Source organism: Argopecten irradians, chromosome 12, assembly GCF_041381155.1.
Source record: "Argopecten irradians isolate NY chromosome 12, Ai_NY, whole genome shotgun sequence".
In the NCBI taxonomy this organism is placed as follows: domain Eukaryota; kingdom Metazoa; phylum Mollusca; class Bivalvia; order Pectinida; family Pectinidae; genus Argopecten; species Argopecten irradians.
The window spans coordinates 27,580,937-27,608,187 of record NC_091145.1 but is presented as its reverse complement, the minus strand read 5'-3'; the positions used below and the strand labels follow the sequence as shown (position 1 = coordinate 27,608,187).

The 27,251-nt window shown below is 37.4% G+C and overlaps 1 protein-coding gene and 1 long non-coding RNA gene across 5 annotated transcripts in view; one reads left to right on the top strand and one right to left on the bottom strand.

Annotated features, from left to right (window-relative positions):
* LOC138336746 (proton myo-inositol cotransporter-like) overlaps window positions 1–20,696 on the top strand; it is a 25,722-nt gene extending 5,026 nt beyond the window's left edge. Inside the window, exons 2-9 of one of the 2 annotated variants that reach the window (XM_069286297.1) lie at window positions 4,700–4,859; window positions 7,566–7,777; window positions 9,205–9,316; window positions 12,876–13,039; window positions 14,049–14,163; window positions 14,490–14,731; window positions 15,383–15,535; window positions 15,839–20,696. In XM_069286297.1, the coding sequence (XP_069142398.1) occupies window positions 4,700–4,859; window positions 7,566–7,777; window positions 9,205–9,316; window positions 12,876–13,039; window positions 14,049–14,163; window positions 14,490–14,731; window positions 15,383–15,535; window positions 15,839–16,008 (1,328 nt within the window). In that variant the 3' untranslated portion in view covers window positions 16,009–20,696. Of the gene's footprint in view, window positions 1–4,486; window positions 4,647–4,699; window positions 4,860–7,565; window positions 7,778–9,204; window positions 9,317–12,875; window positions 13,040–14,048; window positions 14,164–14,489; window positions 14,732–15,382; window positions 15,536–15,838 lie in introns of both variants that reach the window. The other variant, XM_069286298.1, reaches the window with a different exon arrangement.
* Window positions 14,599–27,251, bottom strand: LOC138336747 (uncharacterized). Of its 3 annotated transcripts, none has more exons than XR_011210460.1 (4): window positions 25,874–27,251; window positions 21,220–21,324; window positions 15,118–15,314; window positions 14,599–14,738 (listed from the first exon to the last, which is right to left on the bottom strand). It is a non-coding gene; the product is annotated as an uncharacterized lncRNA (long non-coding RNA). The 3 variants fall into 3 exon arrangements; XR_011210459.1 differs by having other exon boundaries at window positions 21,241–21,324; XR_011210458.1 differs by lacking the exon at window positions 21,220–21,324 and having other exon boundaries at window positions 25,874–27,249.

Sequence of the window (27,251 nt, the reverse complement as noted above, 5' to 3'; positions counted from 1 at the left end):
CTTGTATAAATTTTGGCTCTGATCCCCTGGGGGCAGGAGGGGCGGGGCCCAATAGGGGAAATAGAGGTAAATCCTTTAAATCACTACTTGTCCTAGAGTTCTGAATGGAATGTAACCAAATTTGGCCACAAACATCCTTGGGGGAAGGGGAACAGAACTTGTATAAATTTTGGCTCTGGCCCCCCCCCGGGGGCAGGAGGGGCGGGGCCCAATAGGGGAAATAGAGGTAAATCCTTTAAATCGCTACTAGTCATAGAGTTCTACATGGAATGTAACCAAATTTGGCCAGAAATATCCTTGGGAGAATAAGAACTGAGTTTGTATAAATTTTGGCTCTGGTCCCGGGGTGCAGGAGGGGCAGGGCCCAATAGGGGAAATAGAGGTAAATTCTTTAAATCGCTACTAGTCATAGAGTTCTGTATGGATTGTAACCAAATTTGGCCACAAACATCCTTGGGTAAGGGGAACAGAACTTGTATAAATTTTGGCTCTGACACCCTGGGGGCAGGAGAGGTTGGGCCCAATAGAGGAAATAGAGGTAAATCCTTTAAATCGCTACTAGTCATAGAGTTCTGCATGGAATGTAACCAAATTTGGCCACAAACATCCTTGGGGGAAGGGGAACAGAACTTGTATAAATTTTGGCTCTGGCCCCCCGGGGGCAGGAGAGGTGAGGCCCAATAGAGGAAATAGAGGTAAATCCTTTAAATTGCTACTAGTCATAGAGTTCTGCATAGAATGTAACCAAATTTGGCCACAAACATCCTTTTTTGGAAAGGGAAAAGAACTTGTATAAATTTTGGCTCTGGCCCCCCGGGGGCAGGACGGATGGGGCCCAATAGGGGAAATAGAGGTAAATCCTATAAATCGCTACTTGTGCTAGAGTTTTGCTTGGATTGTGACCAAATTTGGCCACAAACATCCTTGGGGGAAGGGGAACAGAACTTGTATAAATTTTGGCTCTGACCCCCTTGGGGCAGGAGGGGTGGGGCCCAATAGGGGATTTAGAGGTTAATATTAAAATTCCTTCAGAAAAGAAACGATGAACCTGTATTCAGAACATTACTTGGCATTACAAACTGGGCCTCTTGTTTTCAAAAATTGCCCTAATTTTCAAAATAGGCCTAATATTGATAGAAAATGACCAAATAATCTGGTCTAAAAATAACCACCATGGTACTAATTTCCATGACCCCGGTCTAATATTACAGCGGCGGTCTAATTTTCAGTGATGGGTCTAATTTTCAGTGATGGGTCTAATTTTCAGTGACCGGGCTAATTTTCAGTGGTGGGTCTAATTTTCAGTGAACAGTCTAATGTTGGTGACCCCAGTCTAATATTCCAGCGGTGGTCTATTTTTCAGTGACCTGGTCTAATTTTCAGTGACCTGGTCATGGGTCTAATTTTCAGTGAACGGTCTAATTTTCAGTGACCACAGTCTAATATTGCAGCAGTGATCTAATTTTCAGTGGCGGGTCTAATTTTGATGACCCAAGCCTAATTTTATAGTTGTGGTCAAATTGTGATGGCCTCAGTCTAATATTACAGCAATGATCTAATTTAAGCGACGGGTCGAATATTGATGACCTCAGTCTAATTTTATAATGGTGGTCAAATTTTCAGCGACCGGGACTAATGTTTGTGACAACAGTCAAATATTATAGAGACGGTCTATCTAGCCGAGTCAAATATTGAAGGCTTTCAAAGGAGTTCACTGAAATTTCCTTATCTTGTGCCTTACAGTTTCTCTACTTCTTTGAATTTTACACCATTTTCTAAAAAAAAAAAAAACCATCACTGATTATCAATGTCTTAAATATATTTGACGGCCGAATTACGACGACCTTATCTAAACTTACTGTCACTAGCTAGTATAGTCTACTTCATCGTGCTCATGTCTTAAATTATAGCCAGGTCTAAATAAAATAGTTTGTGGTCGATAACTAATTTGTCATGACTTTCGTATTCATAAGACCGGTCTTGTGTACGTATATATATAATTTCCTAATGAAATGTTTGACATTTATGGGTGTTTGTAGAATTCACTTCCCAGTGGTCTTCTTTGAATATATACCAGTTTTGATTAATAAGACTCATATTTTGTCTCAGAATAACAACATATGCTACCGCTACCCCTTAATTTTGAGCTACGAAATGCACCATTTCAGTCATTTTTGCCAAATTTAACCCTTTATATAGAAAATAATATTGAATATCAATAGGGAAAGGGTTGTTTCTTTCTAAATCAGGCAGAAAAATGTGGGGTCCGTGTGCTTACTTTTTTGCCCCATTTGAATATTTGTTATTTTTCAATACATGTATTTTAGATTAAAAAATAAAAGTGTCCAAATTACCATTAAATGTAAAAACCTAAAAATAAAGTGACAAAAGTGTATAATTTCACACATTAATGCTCAACATTTTATTTGCCACGAACCTAGTAAAGATTTGCAGCAAAAATTAGCTTGATGCAACTAAAAATGCCGGCACAGTGATGATTTAAGTAAAAACAATTTCTGTAAAAAATGGTAAAACTGTGGCTCTATTAAAAACAAAAAAAAAAAGCAACATAATTTCAAAATGGCTGCCAAATGGGCCATTATTTAAAATCTCTGTATTTAAAAAAATCTATTAGGAAAAGAAATGTAATTTTTTGGCAAAATTTGTTTGCAACTGGCAACATGCTGCAGATTTTGATAGATCATATTTGAAAATCTCATAACTTCTTTGATCTTTGTCGAAACGAGACTTCAACAGGACTGAAACCTCAGAAGAATACATCCTTAAATCCATGGAATGGAGGCTATTATAATACAACTTCAACTATTCACCACAAAATTGGTAGGGCGCTTATAGGGGGAAGGACGCTAATTACGGCGAATAAAGTAATTATTTTCCTATATTTATATATCTATGTTATAATAATTACAACAAAAAATGAAATTTGTTTGAAATAATTGATTAATATTATAGATGAAAGTAGCATATCTTGTAAGAAATATGGGAAATGGATACTGTATTTGCTGTAATTAAAGCCCACTCAGGGTGCTTAGAAAATTGTAAAAAAAGTCTTACATATTTTAACGTCTTTTGGTACTCATGGCACATTATCAGTTATAGTAAACATGTATATGCCTTCTTTTTGTGTCGTCTGCAACGCAAGGGCGACACTTAGGTATCACTATGTCGGCGTCGGCGTTGGCGTCCGAGAGATGATTTCTGTGCAATAATTTAATTATTTATTGTCCGATTTCAACCAAATTTGGTGTATTGCTTTATATCACTGAGATCTCAAATAACTTTTATAATGGTCAAAATCTTTCAATATTTGCAAGGGTTACAGGACTTTGAAATTGTCAAAACAGATAAATCCATGGTTTCTAAATAACTTAAATAGTTATTGTACAATGTCAACCAAATTTTATAAATTACTTTATTATATAAATCAATGCGATCTCAAATGAGTTCAATAATGGTCAAAATCCGTCAATATTTGCAAGAGTAACTTGAATATTTATTGTCCAATTTCAACCAAATTTGGTGTATTGCTTTATTTCAATGAGATCTTAGATTGGTTTGATACTAGTCAAAATCCATCAATATTTGCAAGAGTTATGGTTCTTGATAACTTCACCTAATTATTAACAATATTTTCAACAGTAAATAACTATTTTTGTGATGCTGTACAGGCGACACACCCACTTCAGTTGAATTCTTGTCTTTGTGACACGTGACTACATTATGATTGATTCAAATGTGAAAGACTCATATGATATAAGCATCACATAGATGTAAAAGATTATTTGTTTCTTGACCTTATAAAGCAAAATAGTTTTGTCCATAGCTTCCAGTTGCTCACTCCCTGGGAGAATGTACTGGACCCTATCTGATTTATATCAAAGTAATACGATGTTGTGCCGTAATTAATATGAAAAAATCATTTTGGGATGTACAGTGGAACTCGGTTAATACGAACTCGAAGGGACCGAGATAAAACTTCGAGTTATCCGAGTGTTCGAATTAAGCGAGTTCTCATGTCTAATGACGATCTCTTTACTTGGTATATACAGACCAGTTCCATGTCGTAAAATGATGTGAACAAGAGAGATGTAAAAAGCGCCGATTGTAGTTGCAAAATTATAACAATTAAAACCGAGATATATATTTTGAAATGCTTTTCTACAGCAGGTTTTTTGGGGAAAAAATCAGCATTTTCGGCGAGCTCGTTGTCCAAAAAAATCTCATTTCGAGTTATAAGAACATTTTATGTATGATTTTTGTAATTCGGACCCAAAATTTACTTCGTATTATCCGAGTTCTTCGAGTTTTCCGAATTCGAATTATCCGAGTTCCTTAAACAAAGATAAAGAGGGAATTCGGCCGGGACCGGCAAAGTACTTCGTATTAAGCCGGGTTGTCGAATTATCCGAGTTCGTATGAAAAAAATCATTTTAGGATGTATGTAAATATTTTTCTTCATTTTCAGGTCTAGCATCTATGACCGTACCTATTTACATAGCAGAGTGTGCTCCCCCTCATTTGAGGGGCCGTCTGGTGACGTTAGACATTTTATTTATCACTGGTGGTCAGTTCATAGCCAGCCTCATTGACGGAGGTTTCAGCTATGACAAGACTAATGGATGGAGGTAGGTTTATACAGCACAGAAAAGTCCTAAATATTGTGTGTTTAAATTTTCAGGTCTTGCATCAATGACAGTACCCATTTATATAGCAGAATGTGCCCCTCCACAAATGAGAGGGCGACTTGTTACTCTTAATAATTTATTTATCACCGGGGGTCAGTTCATAGCCAGTGTTGTCGACGGGGGCTTCAGCTACGACAAGGAAAATGGTTGGAGGTAGGTGTGTATAGTCCCTTAAGTTGTCTGCTAGTCTGATAGTAAGCATCCTAGAATATTGTCCAATGTGTACAACCCCAACCCTTAATTGTCTGCTAGTATAGCGTCCTGGAATATTGTCCAGCGTGCACATGCTCCCCTAAAGTTGTCTGTTAGTATAGCAGCCTGGAATATTATTCAGTCTGCCTGCTTCCTCTAGTGTCCTAGCTAGAATTTTGTCCAGTGTGCACGCCCATAAAGTTGTCTGCTAGTATATAATATGTCCTGGAAAATTGTCTAGCGTGCATGTCCCAAAAGTTGTCTGCTAGTATAGTGTAATAGAATATTGTCCAGCATGCACGCCCCTAAAGTTGTCTGTTAGTATATAAAGTGTCCTGGAATATTATCAAGCGTGCACACCCATAAAGTTGTCTGCTAGTATAGTGTCCTGAAATATTGTCCAGCGTGCATGCCCCTAAAGTTGTCTGCTAGTGTAGTGTCCTGGAATATTGTTCAGCATGCATGCTCGTAAAGTTGTCTACTAGTAAAGCATTGTGGAATATTGTTCAGCGTGCACGCTCCTAAAGTTGTCTGCTAGTATAGTGTCCTGGAATATTGTCCAGCATGCACGCCCCTAAAGTAGTATAGCGTGTAAAGTACATGTAATCTGCCAATCTCCTTCTGCAAGTATAGTATTCCCAGAAATACTTTTCAATGTCCACACCCCTTAAGTTATTTGCTAGTATACTGTATAGTGCCCTAGTATATTTGTCATGCAGCTAAGCTATACATCACTTCAAATACATGTTTAGACAAATTTCTGCATTTATAGCTTGTCACTAAATTATGAGTGTGTGCTAATTCTTTCTACAGCAAATACTGTGAGTTTACCTGTATATATCCATCAAACTTTGGTCTAATAACATTTTAAAAATACATTTTTGTATATCAGTGATCACATGTTTAAGCTGGATGAGTTCTAAATAAAACTTTCTTGCAATATTTTGGACACAGTTAAGTTAACTCAAAGTTAAGCTAATGAGTCCAACAATTTATAACTTTCCTGTTAGTAAGTTTTATAGCTATTAGCCATTTAAAGTTAGCAAGAATGTGCAATCAAAGTTTGATTGTAGATCCTGCTTGCCTATCCTCGATACTCTAGGGGTTACTATCACTGACTTTTTTCACCCCTGGACTATCTCATAGTAAAACTGGAGGCAACAGAACAGGTAATTCAGTCTTTTGATGTACATAAAAAAATCATATAAAAGTACAATGTTGTTGAGTATGTGGCTTTGATGTTAGGCGTCGCTCTCTCTGTAGCCTTCAAAGTCTTTGCAGGCCTGTGATTAGTCAGATATTTCCTTCTGCACTGCATTCAGTTTTACTATGTGATAGTCCTGGGGTGGATATTATAAGTGATAGTAATCCCTCGAGTATCAAGGTTGCTGCTTAGCAAGACTTACAATTACATTGGTGCGAAATTCATACTAGTTTTTATGGAAGCTATAAAGTCATTCAACCATTCAAATGGCATTTAAACTCATATCGGTATGTTAAATTCTCTTTGATGTAAATCAGTAATTTGTATCAAGTTAACAATTTCATACATGTACATAGTAGATTACATAAGTTTCTATCTAACATTTTATTGTAGAATATCAGATTATATATTTATTGTGTTACTGTAGTCTAATTATGTTACTAGCTATATATAGCTGAGGCTCTCTAAAATCACTATGATATATATATATCTTTTACAGTTATTATTTGTTGTATTGGTTAGTCTGTAAATGTTTATCAGTCAGTATTTAGTTACCGCACAGCCTGTGCATGTGAAGATGCATCCAATGTCAAAGTGACTGCTAGAGCATAAACATTTACGTACAGTGCAAAGTCTTATGTGGTCATGGGAATGTTTGAATAACAGCTACATAACTATAAGCTATTATAAGAATTAAACCATTGTTGGAGAGATAGAGAAGTGCAACTCTCCATTTGAAACCCTATTTTATGTCCCTTGAGTGGTCGCTTAAAATAAATTTAACTGTATAGCGTTATTTAATCTACACTTAAGATTCTGTATAAATAATGGTGACTTGTGACTTTGACACATACGTGTTATGAAGCAAGTCCATGTATCAAGTGGACTTTTCACTCCATAGTTTTTTCTATACCATGTGAACATTGAGTTGTCCTAGTATTGTTTAGTTGGTGATTAATTGTTCATGGCCTTCAGGTTACTTAATCATGTGACCTTGATTTGAATGCTAACATCTTCATGCATGTGTCGCAACTTGTGAATCACCCAATTCAGCGTTCATTCATTCCTGAAATTGTTATCCCGAGCTTCACTTAGAATATGTAATACATGTAAATACAAAATGTAATGATTTCTGTTGATTCATCCATGCATCCATCTATCCATCAGTCAACTATATAACGTGAAATCTTTTTCATGGTTCTGAACTTCCAAAATTATTTTGTAGTTAGACATAATCTTGGTTCACCTGAGGAACAATGATAACAAATTATATCTAAGGGTTCACAACAACAACAAACATTTCTTTACAGTGTTCATGTAGTATTTTGTAAGAATTTGGATTAGGGAAGGAGTTGGGAGACATATATGGACATGGGCAGTAGTAGTACTATCTTGGTCTAATATGGAAACAAATATATATATAGCTTTACTTTGTTTCAATTTTATAAACCACAATATTATAGGTGGATGTTAGGGTTGGCTGGAATTCCTTCTGCAATACAGTTCATAGGATTCATGTTTCTCCCCGAGAGTCCAAGATGGCTGGTTAAGAAAAAGAGAATAGAGGAAGCCAAAAAAGTCCTCCAGTTCATCCGTGGTAACAAAAACGTGGACCAAGAGGTCAAATCTATACAACAAAGTTGTGAGGAGGATGAAGAAATGGCTCGAGTCCAAGGTTACTTTATTTCTTTATGATATTATGTGATTGAATAAAATTATTGGTGTTTAAATGTGTCTCCTTCTGAATCTCACATTATATTGATATCTGAAAAAAAAATGTTGTTTTCATATTAATATATACATGCTTTCCCCATTGTCTCCAAGGAAAACAAAATTAATTCTCATTATCATATTTTTAGCCCACCATCAACAGATGGTGGGCTATTCAAATCGCTTTTTGTCCGTGGTCCGTCGTCCGTCCTTCCGTCCGTCCGTCCATCCGTCCTTCTGTCCGTCTGTTCGTCCTTCCGTCCTTCCGTCCGTTAACAATTCTTGTTACCGCTATTTTTCAGAAAGTACTGAAGGGATGTTTCTCAAATTTCATATGTAGGTTCCCCTAGGGCCCTAGTTGTGCATATTGTATTTTTGGACCAATCGGTCAACAAAATGGCCGCCAGGCAGCCATCTTGGGTTTTGATAGTTAAAGTTTGTTACCGCTATTTCTCAGAATGTACTGAAGGGATCTTTCTCAAATTTCACATGTAAGTTCCCCTAGGGGCCTAGTTGTGCATATTGCATTTTGGGACCAATCGGTTAACAAGATGGCCGACAGGCCGCCATCTTGGATTTTGATACTTAAAGCTTGTTACCACTATTTGTCAGAAAGTACTCAAGGGATCTGTATCAAATTGCATGTGCAGGTTCCCCTAGGGGTCTAGTTGTGCATATTGCATTTTCAGACCCATCGGTGAACAAGATGGCCGACAGGACGCCATCTTGGATTTTGATAATTGAAGCTTGTTACCACTATTTCTTAGAAAGTACTGAAGGGATCTGTCTCAAATTTCATGTGCAGGTTCCCCTGGGTCCCTGGTTATGCGTATTGCATTTTGGTACCGATCAGTGAACAAGATGGCCGACAGAATGCCATCTTGGATTTTGACAATTGAAGTTTTTTTCCGCTATGTCTAAGAATGTACTGAAGGGATCTGTCTCAAATTGTATGTGCAGGTTCTTCTAGGGGTCTAGTTGTGCATATTGCATTTTAGGACCGATCGGTGAACAAGATGGCCGACAGGTAGCCATCAAGGATTTTGATAATTAAAGTTTGTTACCGTTATATACAATCTCAGAAAGCAGTCAAAGGATCTTTCTGAAATTTCATGTGTAGTAATATGTAGTAAAAGCTTGAAAAGCAGAGAAAAGATCCCTCTTTCCTTTGTCAGACAAAGATCGTTCTTAGGTGGGCGCCAAGATCCTTCTGGGATCTCTTGTTTTGTAGGAAATCAATTTGTTTTGTTGAAGATTTTTGTGTTAGTATTCAACCTTCTCAATCTCCTGTTATTGTAAATATATGATGAAATGTAATTTTCATATAATACATGCTTTCCTCTTTTATTTCAAGGAAAATAAATGAACTATCATTATCATATTTTTTTGTAGGAAATCAGTTTGTTTTGGTGAAGATTTTCCAAAACCGAGCCGTGAGGAAGGCTGTGTTTGTAGGATGTGGTTTACAGTTGTTTCAGCAGCTCAGTGGAATCAACACTGTCATGTAGGTCCATTAATTCTTTGGCAATGTCATGTAGGTCCATTAAATCATTGGCAATGTCATTTAGGCCTATTAAATCATTGTCAATGTCATGTGGGTCCATCAAATCATTGGCAATGTCATGTAGGTCCATTAAATCATTGGCAAATATCATGTAGGTCAATCACATATTAGGCAATGTCATGTAGGTCCTTTAAATCATTGGTAAGTATCATGTAGGTCGCTTACATTATAGGCAATGTCATGTACGTCCATTAATTTATTGCCATTGTCATGTAGGTCCATTGAATTATTAGCAATGCATGTAGGTCCATTACATTATAAGCAATGTCATGTAGGTCCATTAATCATTGGCAATGTCTTGTAGGTCCATTGAATCTAGCAAAGTCTTGGAGATCCATTTGATTAGAGGCAATGTCATGTAGGTCCATTAATTCATTAAGTTATTGGCAATGTCATGTAGGCCCATTATTCATTGGCAATGTCTTGTAGGTCCATTGAGTTATTAGCAAAGTCTTGTAGATCCATTAGATTAGAGGCAATGTCATATAGGTCCATTAATTCATTAAGTTATTGGCAATGTCATGTAGGTCCATTAAATTGTTGGAAATGTCATGTAGACCCATTAAATTATTGGCGATGTCATGTGGACTCATTAGATTGTTAGCAATGTCGTGTAGACCCATTAAATCATTGGCAATGTCATGTAGGTCCATTAATTCATTAAGTTATTGGCAATGTCATGTAGACCCATTAAATTATTGGCAATGTCATGTAGATCCATTAATCCATTAAGTTATTGGCAATGTCGTGTAGACCCATTAAATTATTGGCAATGTCATGTAGGTCCATTAATTCATTAAGTTATTGGCAATGTCATGTAGACCCATTAAATTATTGGCAATGTCATGTAGATCCATTAATCTATTGAATTATTGGCAATGTCATGTAGACTCATTAGATTGTTAGCAATGTCGTGTAGACCCATTAAATTATTGGCAATGTCATGTAGACTCATTAGATTGTTAGCAATGTCGTGTAGACCCATTAAATTATTGGCAATGTCATGTAGGTCCATTAATCCATTAAGTTATTGGCAATGTCATGTAGACCCATTAAATTATTGGCAATGTCATGTAGACTCATTAGATTGTTGGCAATGTCATGTAGACTCATTAGATTGTTAGCAATGTCGTGTAGACCCATTAAATTATTGGCAATGTCATGTAGGTCCATTAATCCATTAGGTTATTGGCAATGTCATGTAGACCCATTAAATTATTGGCAATGTCATGTAGACTCATTAAATTATTGGCAATGTCATGTAGACCCATTAAATTGTTGGCAATGTCATGTAGACTCATTAGATTGTTAGCAATGTTGTGTAGACCCATTAAATTATTGGCAATGTCATGTAGACCCATTAAATTATTGGCAATGTCATGTAGACTCATTAGATTGTTAGCAATGTCGTGTAGACCCATTAAATTATTGGCAATGTCATGTAGGTCCATTAATCCATTAGGTTATTGGCAATGTCATGTAGACCCATTAAATTATTGGCAATGTCATGTAGACTCATTAGATTGTTAGCAATGTCGTGTAGACCCATTTAATTATTGGCAATCTCATGTAGACCCATTTAATTATTGGCAATCTCATGTAGACCCATTTAATTATTGGCAATCTCATGTAGACCCATTTAATTATTGGCAATCTCATGTAGACCCATTAAATTATTGGCAATGTCATGTGGACTCATTAGATTGTTAGCAATGTCGTGTAGACCCATTAAATTATTGGCAATGTCATGTAGACTCATTAAATTGTTGGCAATTTCATGTAGGTCCATTAATTTATTGGCAATGTCATGTAGGTCCATTAACTTATTGGCAATGTCATGTAGACTCATTAAATTGTTGGCAATGTCATGTAGACTCATTAGATTGTTAGCAATGTCGTGTAGACCCATTTAATTATTGGCAATCTCATGTAGACCCATTTAATTATTGGCAATCTCATGTAGACCCATTAAATTATTGGCAATGTCATGTGGGTCCATTAATTCATTGGCAATGTCATGTGGGTCCATTAATTCATTGGCAATGTCATGTGGGTCCATTAATTCATTGGCAATGTCATGTAGGTCCATTAATTCATTGGCAATGTCATGTAGGTCCATTAATTCATTGGCAATGTCATGTAGGTCCTTTGAATTTTGGCAATGTCATGTAGACTCATTAGATTGTTAGCAATGTCGTGTAGACCCATTTAATTATTGGCAATCTCATGTAGACCCATTTAATTATTGGCAATCTCATGTAGACCCATTAAATTATTGGCAATGTCATGTGGACTCATTAGATTGTTAGCAATGTCGTGTAGACCCATTAAAATCCTATAATAGCCAGCTCTTAGACATTCACGGATTTATTTTTTCAGTGTATAAATACTTTAGTGGCTGAATGTTATGTAGGTCCATTAATTCATTGGCAATGTCATGTAGGCCCATTAATTCATTGGCAATGTCATTTGGATCCATTAATTCATTGGTAAATATCATGTAGGCCCATTAATTCATTGGCAATGTCATGTAGGCCCATTAAGTTATTGGCAATGTCATGTAGGTCCATTAAATTGTTGGCAATGTCATGTAGATATATCACAGACGTTTGACTCTATAGATATAAGGACCCATCTATACATACATTAGACATGGTGACTTAATTAATATACAGGATGACACATAGGCAGGTTTAACAGTATAATGGTGTCAGTATATGTATATATGTACAGTAGTCAAAAGCCTGTAGATATATTAAGTCATTTGCAAATGTTGTGTAAATCCATTGAATTATTAACAAATGTCATGTAGGTCCATTATTCTCGCTTGGATAAGCATTGGGGGCAGCCCGAATGCTACTTTAATCATGAGATAGATAATACTGAACTTATTACTAGTCGGGATGTATAGTATGATTAGCGATCTGGATATATAGGCATTATGCCTGCGTCCATTATTATTATTATTATTATTATTATTATCCTAGTGATAATGCCATTAAAGTAAGTTCATAAAATCATTGGCAATAGTATGTAGGTCTATAAAGTAACTGTCAATGTAATATTGGCCCATTAACTCATTAGAAATATCAAGTAATTAATTTACAATGTAGGTCTGTTAAATCATTAGCAATGTTATGTAAGTACAATGTAATCAAATAATTGGCAATTTCATAGAGAATTTTGACGTCATTGACAAAACTTGTAACTTTCATTGGCATTGTATTATGTATGCCAGAGTGGCTGACTTAACAGGAAGAGGAAAGAATGCAGAAATCAGTTTTATGGGACAACTTGCTGGCATGTGAGGGATGCGATATTATTGAGTGGAGATAAATCAAGGTTAACTGTACAATGATGTCATGCTTTATTTATTGTTTTTAAAATGATCAAGTACATATACATGTATTACTATATATGTAAAATAATAGACCATACAGCTTTCTTAAAAGTTGAAATATTTCAACTAATCTATGGAAAGATGTCTTTGATTTTGCAGGTACTATAGTGCCAGTATAGTAAAAATGACAGGTGTACGTGATGAATCAACAGCTATCTGGATCGCAGCTGGTACCGCTGGGGTTAACTTTGTTTTTACTCTGGTGGGGCTGTGGTTGGTGGAGAGAATTGGACGACGCCCCCTTATCATTGGCAGCTTGTTTGGTATGTATACATGTACAATGTTAGAAATAGTAACTTGGCTCATAGGTGCTTAGTCTACACATCGAGGATAACCTTTATTAGTTAGTTACTGGTTTATCACCTACATGACTCTGCCTAAAAGAATAACCTAGAATGATATGCCCCTAATAGAGCAGGGTCTGTTTTAAGCCTAGCATTATATATATTGTTGACTGACCAAAATGTTACCTAAACCTCTGAAAGCATCATATTTCACCTCTTCAGAAACCTCAAATGAATTGCTACCAGACATTTCGCCCGCAAAAAAACATATGTACCTCAGACTTTGCCCTCGGGAAACATATATTTCTTATGGGAGCAAATTTTCATATACTATTTCGTAAAATCTAATAAATTTTAATTTAACAATTATAAACTTTATCCTATGTTTATTTGTCAGTCTTCCACCTAGAATGATGAATATTAATTACATTTCCCAATCACTACCTCCATATGTTGTTATTACATGAACATTACTTTTGAACCAGATTTCCTGTCCATTCGGTCTTTTACTAATGCTGTGTTACATATTGGATACATGGATTTGGGGTTGGTTTTTTTAAGGATGATGAATTTTAATTACCTTTCCCAATCACTACATCTGTGTGTTGTAATTACATTGTTTTGAAAACATATTTTCTGTCCATTTGGTTCCTTTCGCGCAGCCGGAACTCAATTTCTAGTCGGTGTAGGGAGGGGTTAAAAAAAACCTATCAGGCACCGCAAGCACGGAGCCCATTAATGGCTCTCCATAAGTCTCCTGACTTCCAATGAGGCCGAAAACCTGCAAATTACCTGCAAATTTTATAATGCTGAATTATTGGATACACAGAGTTACCTCCCCTTGTCCGTTTTGTAGGATGACAAATTTTATATACCTTCCCCAATCACTACATCTGAGTGTTGTAATTGCATTACTTCTGTCCTTTTAATTTCTTTATACTTTGAATTGTAGCATACATAGAATTACCTCCCTTTGTCTGTTTTGTAGGAGTATTACTTAGTTTAGCATTGCTGGCTGTCGGATTCCAACTGATGGCCTTCAACTCACCTCCAGTTTCATTCCACAGTAACTACAATACCTCATCACCATGTTTTTCATACAAGTAAGATGTCATTTGACAACATCAAAAAATTCCAAGTGAAGTCTTAAATTCTATGCAGTGGTGAATCTACTATCTAATAATTATTTATGGAAAGGACTAGTCGACCTAATTTGTATCTATAAGGTTTATATTGACAAGAAGATATTTTAAAATGAAATGATATCCACTTTTCCTTTTCCTTGAAAATGAGGTTGAAATTGAGGCTAATTCTATTATCTTAACAGAATTAATAAATCAAATTAAAAAGGGGTTACATAATTCAGTTTTTAATTTGATTTATTAATTCTTAACACTTAAAATTGATAGTGAATGTTATTCTCTGACAGTTGGTGTGAAGGCTGTATTGAGGATAGTGACTGTGGGTACTGTTACACAGAGGTAGGGAAGTCTGCTGTGAATGGCTCCTGTCTACCCAAGGCTACAGATGATACGAGTCGGTCCCTCATGGGTGTGTGTAACTCTACCACTCCTCCTCCAGACACAGTCTGGGCCGAAGGCTACTGTCCAACTGATTACTCTTGGATGGGAATTCTTGGCCTTGTCCTCTACCTCATGTTCTTTGCTCCGGGTAAGTACTGTGGAATGTAAGTTTATCTATCAGTAACCGAAAATGGGAACTAAATTATGTCTTATGGTCAGTGATGAATTGCATATAATTTTCGTTTACACAGAATTATAGCAAGTTATCAACTTTAGTCTGCTATTCACTGCATAAGTATATATTCTAAGATCTTAAACAAATTTTATCGGATTTATAAGCAGTAGAAAATTTATGAGCTAAATTAATAAAAGGTTGTTGAAAGTTATCAAGAGTAGTATGAAAAGCTACCTGTAATTATTGCTGTTTCTGTTAAATCAAAATCAAAACTCTTCTTTTACTTTTGTTCATTTCCTTTTACGATACATGCCTTTTAGTTTAAATGGTTTCGGGTCAAAATTTGTTTTAGAAATTACCTATATCCTGCAGAACCCAAGGTGTTTGAAAAATCTATTTGTCTACTCCTGTAGTTCATGATGGAGAATTTGAAGTCAACATACTTTGGCAATTCCCAGGTACTAGCCATAGGGTTTGGTTTTTCAAAGGAAACTCTGGTTTTCATCTGTGACCAAACCTGACATCTCTTTAATGACCCAGAATTTTGTTAAAGGACCTAAAGCAAAAGCAAACTTTATCAAATTTAAGAACCTTATGATTAAAATTAATTTTCTTTATTGACAGGGATGGGTCCAATGCCTTGGACAATAAACTCAGAAATATATCCTCTTTGGGCTAGAAGTGCTGGTGGCTCTCTCGCCACGGCAACTAACTGGACCTTCAATTTAGTAGTTTCCATGTCTTTCCTCACACTTACAGAAACACTTACAAAATATGGTAAGTTCTTTTTCTATTATTGCAGAAACTGGTTTTTACATTGCTTTTTGTTGAATATGGGGAATGAAATTGAAATAAAAAAATAAATAAATGTGAATTCAAATTTTCTCTTTTAATGACCAAGAGTAATATAAAAAATGTTAACCATAGCATATGTAATTCGTATATCCAATATGTATTGTATGAAACTTCATTTTGTAAGCACAACAATCAGTTTTAGTCAATTTGTTTACTAATCCTTTTTTTCAATGCATACCTGAATGTATCAATTTGATATTTAGGTTTGTTTTTTTTCTTTTGCAGGAACATATTGGTTATTTGTTGGTATTGTTTTTATTGGTTTGATATTTATGATCATTACTGTGCCAGAAACTAAAGGCAAGCGTTTGGAAGAAGTTGAAGAACTTTTTGAAGGGCCTTGGTGCACCAGATGTTCAGGTGGATCAGGGAAGATAACTTCAACAAAAGAGTGATCTCCCAATAAAAGTTCATATTTTGTTATTTTCTCTATAAGATAATTTGCTCAAATGTTATTGACACCATAAGGGTAACATCATTATATTTAACAGCAACTAGTCCCATGTCACAATTCTTTTTTTAAATTTTAATAATATCAGTCTTTGTTCATGAAGCAGCTTTTAAAGTATGACACTGATAAACTATTTATAAGTTTACTCCAAATTCAAATAAACTTACACGCTATAGAGATTTGGTTAAGGATAAATAAACTTGGGAGTGGAGGAAGGGGAGGGGGTCTTATTAGAGAAAGGATTTGGCAATAGAAGAATTTGTCCCTGATGTGTCGATCGGCAGCAGACAGATACATTCTCAGACAGATCTCAGATTTCAAATAAACACCATTTTTCTGCTCAATTCTCAGGAATGTTGATGCAAAGCTAATGAACAATATCATACTTCTATCATGGTTCTAAAATATTTTTTTTAACTTTCTACGTAGGCTTAAAGGATATATATATTTGTTTTATTTTACTTAAAAAAAGTTCTTTACCCTTTCTGCTTTATGTATATATGATGTTTTGGAATTCGGTGGAAATTACTCAAATTCAGTAGTCATTTCTATTAATGTATTTTTTTCGTTCAGATCGAATTCAATTCGCACCTTCCTGTTTCATTTTTTTACCTTTCTGATTTTCTTTTCCCTTCATATGTCTTTCTAACTTGATGATTCTATACATAGTCTTACTGCCCTCATCTTTGCCAAACCAAAACGGTTATGTTTTATTAAAGTTGTGTCTTATAATTCCTATCTACAATCCTTTGTTTGTCGCTTCCTATGTGATAACATTCCAAAATATCATGTGATATAAAAAGGCCAATATAAATTATTGTGCACATAATTATGTTCATCATGTTAGATTATTTGTGAAACATGTATAAGCAATATTGGATTTATATTTCTCTTATAAATTATATAAATAAAGAACAAATTAAAATAAGTATTTCACAATTAACTGTATATATATTTTTATTATATTATTGGTGCTATATGATTATATCTTTATACATTTCTGATTTTCACATACTACATGTACAATATCAATTGTGTTCTAATGCAATGTATTCAGATAATAGTTTAGCGACTCTATATTCCCTAGATAGAATTTGTATTATAGACTAATTAGTAACACATTAATATTCGCCATCATGTTACATGATCAGACTGGTAACATTGTTTTAGCTCAGGCTCTCGCATCAAAGCAGGGTGCTCCTATTTCAAACTTCAGGCTGTACTTAAATACGGAACAACAGGAACTAGAGGTATATAAAAGAAATGTTCTGAATTCAAAAAGCTCTTATGGAGTGTCAAAAGTACCGAGGCATATACCATTTTAACGACTGCATTGCTTTGATGCGAGAGCCTAGGCAAAAACATTAACCAGCTGTCTAATGATTCTTTGATGAATTTCATAAATTCATCTATTTCCTTATTAGGACAAGATTTTAAGATAGAACGATGAAATTTTACCTTTGATTTATGGGTGTTCCATGATTAGTACTTAAAACACATGCAGTTATTTGTATGGTATGGTGATTGTTTGATTATACCACTTTAGGTGTTGTAGGTTTTACTATTTTTTTCCTTGGTGTCAGACTTAAAATCGTTTCAGAGGTGGGATTTTTTTACCAGACAGCTTAAAATTTATATATTTACTTATCGCAGTGCTTGACCGGTAATGTTGACCAATTATAGCTAGAGCATCCATATAAAGTTGGAAGGTTTCTTGGTTCAAAACATTATTTAAAAGGGGAGTAATTAGGCATTCCATTTACAAAGCAAACTTAAAATCTTCACATGGTTTGAATGTATTTATTAATACAACTGTTTGTTTCACCTTATAACTTTCAGTTAGTTGATTTTTACTTGGTGGAAATGTAAATTATGGGCACACAATTGGTTGTTTCATGAATATGACAAAGATTTTTTGATATGAATATCAAGGTTGCAAAATTTTCGAAGAGAGGGGGGCTTATGGAATCTGACATTGGCGTCGGAGGTTAAAGTTTTGGTGTAAGCGTTGAAAAAATCTTATCTGTTACAACTAACATTGATTTCTAAAATCATTTTGGATTATATAATGTTGCTTTGGGTTTGGACAATCGTAGGAACTAAATGCTGGATTTTGAGAATTTCAAAAGGCCAACTGACATTGATCACTGCAATCATTTTGGATTATAATTGTTGCTATGGATGTGGATATTTAAAGAGGTCCATTAGGCCGAAATAGCCAGGTTAAGGTTTCGGTGTAAGTGTTGTAATATTGTTATCCGTTACTACTGACATTGATTTCTACAATCATTTTGGATTATAATTAGGTATTGACAATCACTGAAAGGGGAAACTGCTTAATTTTGAGAATTTCAAGAGTCCCAAGGGGCTGAAAAGTTACGATTTGTAATGATATGCTATATTTTATAATACTGGTAAATCACAAGGAACCTGATTTAAATCAACAAAAATCCAGAGATGCGCTTTGCTGTTTTCAAACAGCTCTTGTATATTAAAGATGTTACTTATGCTTTTGTTTTTCTTCAAAAGGAGGAATGAATATACAAGTTTTATATTTATTTTTTTTAAACCATCACAAAAGAATTATTGATTTTCAACCTTGAATGTTTGCATCAATCGTTAAGTTAATTGACTTTCATGAACAAAGCTTTTAATATAAAAATATGTTAATTGTATGTTATTTATGATATGGATGTGTTATTTATAATATAGATTAAGAAAATGCGTACATAGTATATAATAAATTCTAATACTCATCGAGATCTGATGTAGATGTAGAGCATGTTGATTTGATCTAGATTACAAGGAATGAGAACAAAATACATATTTTGACATACCATTAGGTCTTCAGATATTATTGCAGATGCTATATTTTGGTCTCATATATCTTATATATTTTTTCTACAAAACACAAAGAATACTAATTTCTTGTACAGTATCACAACCAGAAACATATATGATAGAGAGTTTTACGATTGACAGAAGCATCCCTGTATGTGCCTCAGGCTTTTCCCTATTCTCATAAATAGTTTAATAAAAAAGGGTAACTTTGATGTGTTAAAAAAGTTCAATAATTTTCAGATGGTGTGAGTAAAGTTTTGAGACCATGATATATATGTTTAAACTTTATATTTATGCAAAAATATCATGTTTAAATATATACATTTGTAGTCAGCCAAGGGAAAATGTCTATAACCCGGATGCCCTTCTGTCTTTAGCAAAGGCAATGATGATGTTTCCAATTTCTATGTAATATGTTTCTGTCACAACCCTACAGCATCTTGTCATTAAGTGAAACAATAACCATATCTTTGAATCATGTCTAGTAATAGATAAACTCATAATTTAACTGTTTTAACAATCAAGCTGATAATGTGGCTCAAACAAAAAGCTTGTATTTTCAATAAACACAAATCACTATTTTATGGTGTCGTAACAAAAATCAACAATGCTGTGACATGATGTCCAGGATTTTTAATAATCAATGGTAAGATTGCCGTATCTGTATCAATTATTGTAACTTTACTCAATGAAAGCATATTACCACATTGCATAAGTTGCGTTTAATAATCCAAAAGTAATAATATGGTTATTAAATGTGCATTTTACCTGTACATGTAAAAAAATATTAATTATAAAAACAAAATCTTCATATTGACAAGAATTTCACAATTTTCACGATATTAAAACATTATTATTGTATAAGTTGTATCCCTTGGATTACTTGGTTTACAAGTAAGTTATATTTGGTAGCCGCACTTACCTGCTGTCATGTTTCCAGTTGTTTTATTATATATCCCGTGATAAAATGGCATTCTGTTCCCTCATTCATTATTTTGTCCAATTCCGATTACAGATGAAGGTAGGAAAGACATTTTAAGTCTAAACTAAATTTGATAGTTTACATTGTAATGCCATAATTATTATTTTTCCTTTGTGTATTGTTGATCAGTTTTGATAGGCTTACATTAAACATTGAAAAAGTTTTCACAAAATTTGCCTAATATCCATTAACTGTTTTCGCTTGTGTAATATTTTATGCAAATGTCACTAGTACAATATGACCCGGAGCAATTTTCATTGGCTGTGCCATGCAAAAGATCTATTGTGAAGTCATAACAGAAACAATAAGTTGACGCAATATCAGATTTTTGAGAACGGCAGGACAAAATGGCTGCCTTTACTGGATTTTTCCCCATATTTTAGCATTGAAATTCTTTGAAATGGAGGTTGTTTTAGTTATAAGTAATAACAAGTAACTTGATTAAAATTATTATGAAACTGGTCTTGAATAATGTAGCAAGTCTTACAAAAATGAAATAAAAAAAAAACTTCCAAGACTTGTTTCACAAAATTTCGTGATAACCCAGTTTAAGATCCTGCATAATTATATCTCCAAATTACTTAAAAGATCCAGTGAGAGTACACCATACTCGACTATTACCTATATATATTACATATAAACGTTAGCAATTTACACTGTACAATACACTGTACCTCTGCTGAATGTTTTCATGAGCTTTGGTTTTGTACCCCGAAAATGTGATAGCAAAGTAACCAATTGTTTTCACCTGAAGTATAATTGTAATATTGCTTGGATGGTTTTCAAAATAAAACAAAATATGAATATAAGGAAGCTTTGTTATTTGCTGATAGATTTAGGTTAACTTAGATCGAGTCAATGTTATTACCCCAATTTTCATCATCACATGATCAGATGGTCTTTTTTTCCAATTTCCTATCTTCTAGTGTCTACCAATACTTAAAATTGCATTTCTCAAAACTGCTTCTGGGAGGATGTCTTATTTTGTAATGTTGGACACCTTTGTGTAACTCTCATTTTTATACGAATCCAACAAAATGTTTGACTGTTCCCATCTTTGATTTTAATAATTTATAATGTAAGAATTTTTTACACTATTTCACAGATTGGACTTAAGGAAGTAATTTCAATTTGGGAAAAAACGGTAAGAAAATAATTAAATTCCACAAAACGTTTTATAAGAAAATTGAGGTTTTTCTTGTAAAACCAATTTTCATGATGTAATACTTACCATAACTTTAGTATGCATATCTTCCACAATTTCCCATTCATTTGTATGTAAATATGAACAAAATTAAACCCCATAAACCTCCCGTAGGAGGCCCCTCTTACCTGCCTGTCGAGCATACGCACCACCAGAAATACATCCTTCTTTATCCATGAAGCCACATATGCCTAGCATAGGATATTGGGAAAAGGGGAGGCAAGAATTTTGGACTGAAACCAAAAAGAGGGTGGGACACTGTAAAGTTATGGTAAGTATTATATCATGAAAATTGGTTTTACAAGAAAAACCTCAATTTCATTTTAGTAATACATTACCATAACTTTAGTATGCGAATTTGTCTTACCGTAGTGGAGTCTCTAACATCCCAGCAAGCAAGCAATTCAATACAGGACAGTAAGATGGGCCAAAAGAATAAAACCCCGCAGGGATGTATAAAAATATCAGAACCAAAAAGCCACCCATGTACCGACACATGCGATGCATAATAATTACTAGGAGGAGGAACAGCCAGAGACTGTGCCACCACCAAAGGACCCAAGGAAAAAAGGTCATCCGACACAGATGCCAAGAATCTCGGATAAAAATCTGTGAATGTGGTCTGTCCACGCCAGAAAGCTGCAGACATGACCTCCTGAAAGAAGAGGGTATCTACTGCCCAAGCCTGTGGGTCGGGAACCGGAGAGACATAGGTTGGCAACTGAGCATTCAGGGCTGTGGCAAACAAATCCACATGTAGTCTGTACCAAGCCTGACAAACTACTTGAAATATAGACGGTTTTAGCTGCCATTCCGTCAACACCGGTTGACGACGCCTGGAGAGGGTATCAGCCAGGATGTTCAAGCAGCCTGGAAGATGCTTGACCTGTATTGTCATATGCATCTCCTGGCAAACCAAGAGAACCTTGATGGCCAGGGCGCACAGTACATGGGGCTTGGTACCCCCTTGCCTCTCCAGGTAAGCGACAACTGTAGAGTTGTCAGTCGCCAGGCAGATCACCTCTTACTGCAGCACATCCCGTGGGGATGACAGAGCCAGCAGGACTGCTCTCCTCTCTAGCACATTTATGTGCTCCGAGAGCTGATCCCCTTCCTACTCCCCGGACCGTATGTGACCATCCAGGTAAGCGCCCCATCCTGTCATGGAATCATCCGTGTACAGGGTCATGTTGGAACTCGGCCTGCAAAGAGGAACTCCGCGAAGGACATTGTCCTGATTGGTCCACCAAGAGGCAAAGTCTGAGTTAAAGGAAGCATTGCTTCCCAATCCCTGGAGGCAGGGACCCAGTTGGAAAGAAGGAACATCTGCAGAGGCCTGATGTGAAGGCGTCCCAATGGGACCACATCTGCCAGGGAGTTGAGATACCCCAGAAGTCTGAGGAACCAACGTGTCTTGACCTGAGACATTTTCATGAAGGCTAGAACCATGTCTTGTGCCTTCTGAAATTTGTAGTCTGATGGCAACACAATTCCGAGAACCGTATTGAAACGGTTCCCCAGGAAGACAAAGTCCTGAGAAGGAGTGACCTCTGACTTCTCTCTGGAGGGAGTTAACTCTACCTTCAGCAAGAGCTTGAGGACCAAGCAAGTATCCTGCACTAACGATTTCCTGACCATGTTTAACATGAAAGAATCGTCGAAGTAGATGTGAACATCTATACTCTGTAGAGAGTGAAGGAAGTTCACCACCACCTGCAGTAACTTGGTGAAAACCAGAGGAACTGTGGTGAAGCCGAATGGCATAGCTCAGAACTGGAATACTCTGCTGTCGCAAGTAAATCGGAGGTATTTCGTTGCCGACTTTTTGATGGGGATATGAAAATAGGCATCCTTCTGATCGACCGAAGTTGCCCACATAACCTCCCCAATGGAAGCAATTATGCCCCGTGGCGTCTCCATCTTGAAGTAAGGATATTCCACGTGCTTGTTGAAAGCACTCGGATCGATGATGGGACACCAAGCTCCGGACTTCTTTCGAACCAGAAACATTCTGGAAAAGAAGCCGGGCGTACATCCCACCAGAGGAACCTCCTCGACCACACCCTTGCGGAGCATGGTCCTGACTTCCTCCTTCAAAGCAAGAGCCTTTTCTTGATCCCATGAAGGAAGGAAAACTGGCTCGGCAGACAGGGGAGGAACCTGAGTTAGAGGAATGCCTAATCCCTCCTATATCACTGATAGAGCCAAGCTGTCCTGGGTGATCTCCTTCCACTGAGGGAGAAAGGAAGTAAGACGGCCTCCTTCCAGAAGATCCGGAAATGGCACGTCGAGACCCTCCCAAACACTGGAAGATGGTTTAAACACCTTGTAACATCCAGGTCTGGAAGACACGTGGACATGGTATGGAGGGAAGAAGCGAGTCAGAAACTCGACTTACCCTTTGAAGGAGGCCTCTTGCCACCCTCCCCCTTCTCCTTGGCCTTGAAGACGGGTTTAGGCCTTTTCCCTGCATACCGCTGGTTGGGATTAGGTCTAGTCTTCTTTGAAGGACGATGTCCAAAGCAGAGGACACAATAGTGCCCCCAGGCAGAGACTTATCGCTGCGTAGAGCTGGCTTAGGAGGTACCACAGAACTAAGCAAAGTCTCCGGGACCGATGACGTAGAAGGAGCTGGGCAATCATTCTCTCCGAGGACAAGGGCAACATCTGCGCGTAAAGCACGCATGCCCGAGATGAGGCGGGAAGCTTCCATAACCGCATCATCCTCAGCCTCATCCGAACACTGAGACTCGTCCTCAGAGAGAGAGCCATCCAAAGATGGATTCTCTGAAGGAGGTCCATCGACATCAGAGTACCCAGGCGACAGATAAAGACCGTCATGCTCTGCCGTGCCCGAATCCCAACTGTCCATAGGTCCTGTGGAATCCAAACCAGAATGGTGAGATTCTACAGAGGGGTAGCTAAAGGAGCTAATTCCAGACTAGAAGGATTTGACTCCGAATGGGAGCGTTTAATAGCAGAACGCTTGGTTACCTTGACTTTAGGTCGAGACGAAAAAGCTCGGTAACTAGAGCCAGCAGACCCCTTGGACCGTGAAGCAGCATTGACCGCCGAAGCAGTAGCACTAGGAGTCCGGTGACGCTTCCTAGTGCCGGCCAGAGAGGCAACAGAACAGAAAGGTTGTTGGTGAGGGGAGCCAACAACTCACCGAAATGCTGCTAAGTGGGAGGGACCAAACCCCATGGTTGCCATCGAGGGAAACCATAAGGCCCAAAACCAAACCCTTGGGGCAATTAGGAGGTCCCATGGGTTGTGATTGACCCCAGGATTGGCCAAATTGACCTGCCTGAGACTGGGGCTGGAAACTTTGTCCATAGAACGAAGGTAGCAGACCTGGACATGGACGGATTGGGACCGTAACTGCCGGAATTCTGAGTCCCCATACCATTCACAGGCTGGTTTGGTTGTCCCAGAGAACCCTGCGCGCACGCAGGATTAACCCAAGGACTAGGGAAGGCCGTCGGATGAAAATCAACCGACTGATCGACCGTCCCAGAGCACGAAAACAAAGTCGGGTTCCCAGACACCGATAAACCAGGGCCAGTCACAGACTGACTGGAGCCTGGCAAGGAATGTCAGGGAGGGAAGGACTACTGAGGCCCTGACCGATTGCCAGCAGCGCTTACCAAAGGAGCCAACTGCAACCCAAAGGTATTTGCAGGAGGAGCACCCAAACTTGATGGCAGAGCCATACAAGGAGCCGGACAAGGACCCTCTCAAGGACCAGAAGCTCTCGGAACACCGGAGCCACCAACAGAGTTGGTGTCTGCAGACTGGGACACAACTCTACCTTACGGCAAGCTCTGAAAAGGCTTACGAGAGGTCCAAGACAATTCGGCACCAGAGCGTACCAACTCTGCTCCAGGCTGTCCCATCAAAGTACCAGACTGATGCTGGGATAAAGGGACTGCCCCATGACTACCTAACGATACCGCCGGGGCTGGGAGGGAAAGGTCAGAAACATAATGTCTGCCGGCGAGTCCATAGACCTGCCGGAAATAGCTTTGCGTCTCCCCTTCTTCTGTCAGAAGACTTGGCCTTCCTAGCAGAGGATGGCGAGGATTCGCGTCTGAAGTATCACCGAGTAAAAAAACACAGGGAAGTATCAGAGCAGGAACGGCACTGCGGACATGAATGATGGGGGTCGGCATCACTATAAAAATGATCGCACCCATCAATAGTACCGCGATGTTGACCGACGTGAGACATGGTACACTGCTAATATTACGACTAAGATGCAAATATCGTCAACAAAAACACAGTGTAACAATAACAAACTAGAACGTAAACACGGCGCCACGTGTCAGAACACGGGAGGTGAAAATGGGCCAAAAACACGGCCGAACGCTTCACAAACAAACGGGATTAACAAACGGTAATAACTGCAGAAACTAGCAGAGAATATCGCCCTGTAAGGTGTGGAAATGACGCTGTGCTCAGAACACGTCAAGTCAGCTCAGCGCCATGGAAATGAAGGATGTATTTCCGGTCGTGCGTACGCTCGACAGTCAGGTAACGGGAGGTTTATGGAGTTTAATTTTGTTCATATTCAATACAAATTAATGGGAAATTGTGGAAGATATGCATACTGAAGTTATGGTAACGTATTACTGAAATGAAACCCAGTTTCAACTTTAAAGTCTAATCAAAAGCACATATGTATAATACTAATATTAAGATAGTTTACAGCTATTGAACTAGAAAATATAATTGTTTAAAAAGTCTGTTCTAAATTCCCATAATTTACCAGAGATGACTTACCGATTTACTTGCTGTTGATAAACCTACAACCGCTATTTCGGTAAGGCACCCTAGGCATGGAGATGTAGGAACCTTTGTACAACGTAGTCAGGTGGATCATAACTTCACCGGTCGTTTCCGCGACGTCTTAAACAGCAAGATGCTACTCCAGCCTTCTCTTATGAGATATTTATAGTTCCTTTAGCTACGTTAGTGTTCAGAAAGCCCTCTGGCACCAACCGCAGCCAGGAACAAACAAGTCATCCAACCCTTCTCCATACTTGTCAGTCTTCCTTTCTCGTGCCTTCTCGCATCCTTCTTCCCATGGCACAGTCAGATCCACCATGATTGCTTTCCGGCGCCGCTGCGACCATATCACTATGTATCTCTTCTAAAGACAAGAAGTTTTCTAGTTTCCTAGATTGGTGCTAGAAAGAAAGTGGTGAATGGCCGGTGATAGCAGTTGAATTTTCTTAAACCGTATGACATAGTATGGTTTTGCTGTTCTGTTGCAGAGATGTCGACTAATTTCAGGTAAAATGCGAATGCAGCGAAAATAAACTTCTCGCGAAAGTTAACCTTTATACAGTAAACATTGCATCTTATTCAATTTTAGAACAATTTATTACTGAATTAGAATTTTGTTGAAATGACAGGCGTCTAGAACCTTGTCGTGTGACCAACGGCTCTTTCCCTGTTGGTGTTTCATTTAGTACAACTCCTTATCGCAGTTACTACTTTATCGTTTCTTGTGACTCCCAGTCCTCATATTCCAACACAGATGTTCCCCACAATGTAGCTCCAATGTGCTGATTGTGATAGCTGACAACTTCCAGCCATTCGCAGTAACTACTTCGGCTTCATGACCTTGCTGACGGAAACCTTAAAAGTAATGACCAGTCTACACTTGTGAATGCCTTGAATTCCTCTACCACTGAGGACAATGACAACAGCCGCTGAGATGTCTTGCTGTACAGGCCTACTGCTGTGAAATTTGAAGGCAGCCTCCTATTGACACGTCTCTACAGCGATTCAACAGTTGTTAGTGAAAATTCATACAGCAGACGAGTACTTGACAATCTAGCAAGAACCCCGCGCATGTCATGTGGTTAGCCGTTGTTTCGATAACATAGTTATATAGGCTCATGAAAATCGAGAAACAAGCTAGAGCGGTTCGTTATTTCTTAGAACGGATCGAGAAAATGTGCGGCACACACAACAATTATAAAACCTAATTAACTATACAAATACATCTCTATTCGGTGGTTTCGAGATCTCAAAACGACGTGGGTAAAGTACTATTTACCGTCGATTAGTCTCACCTTCCTGTGATTATGACGTCACAATAGTCACATCAAAGGACGACGTCAAAATCACCGTAAGGTAGGACTAATCGACG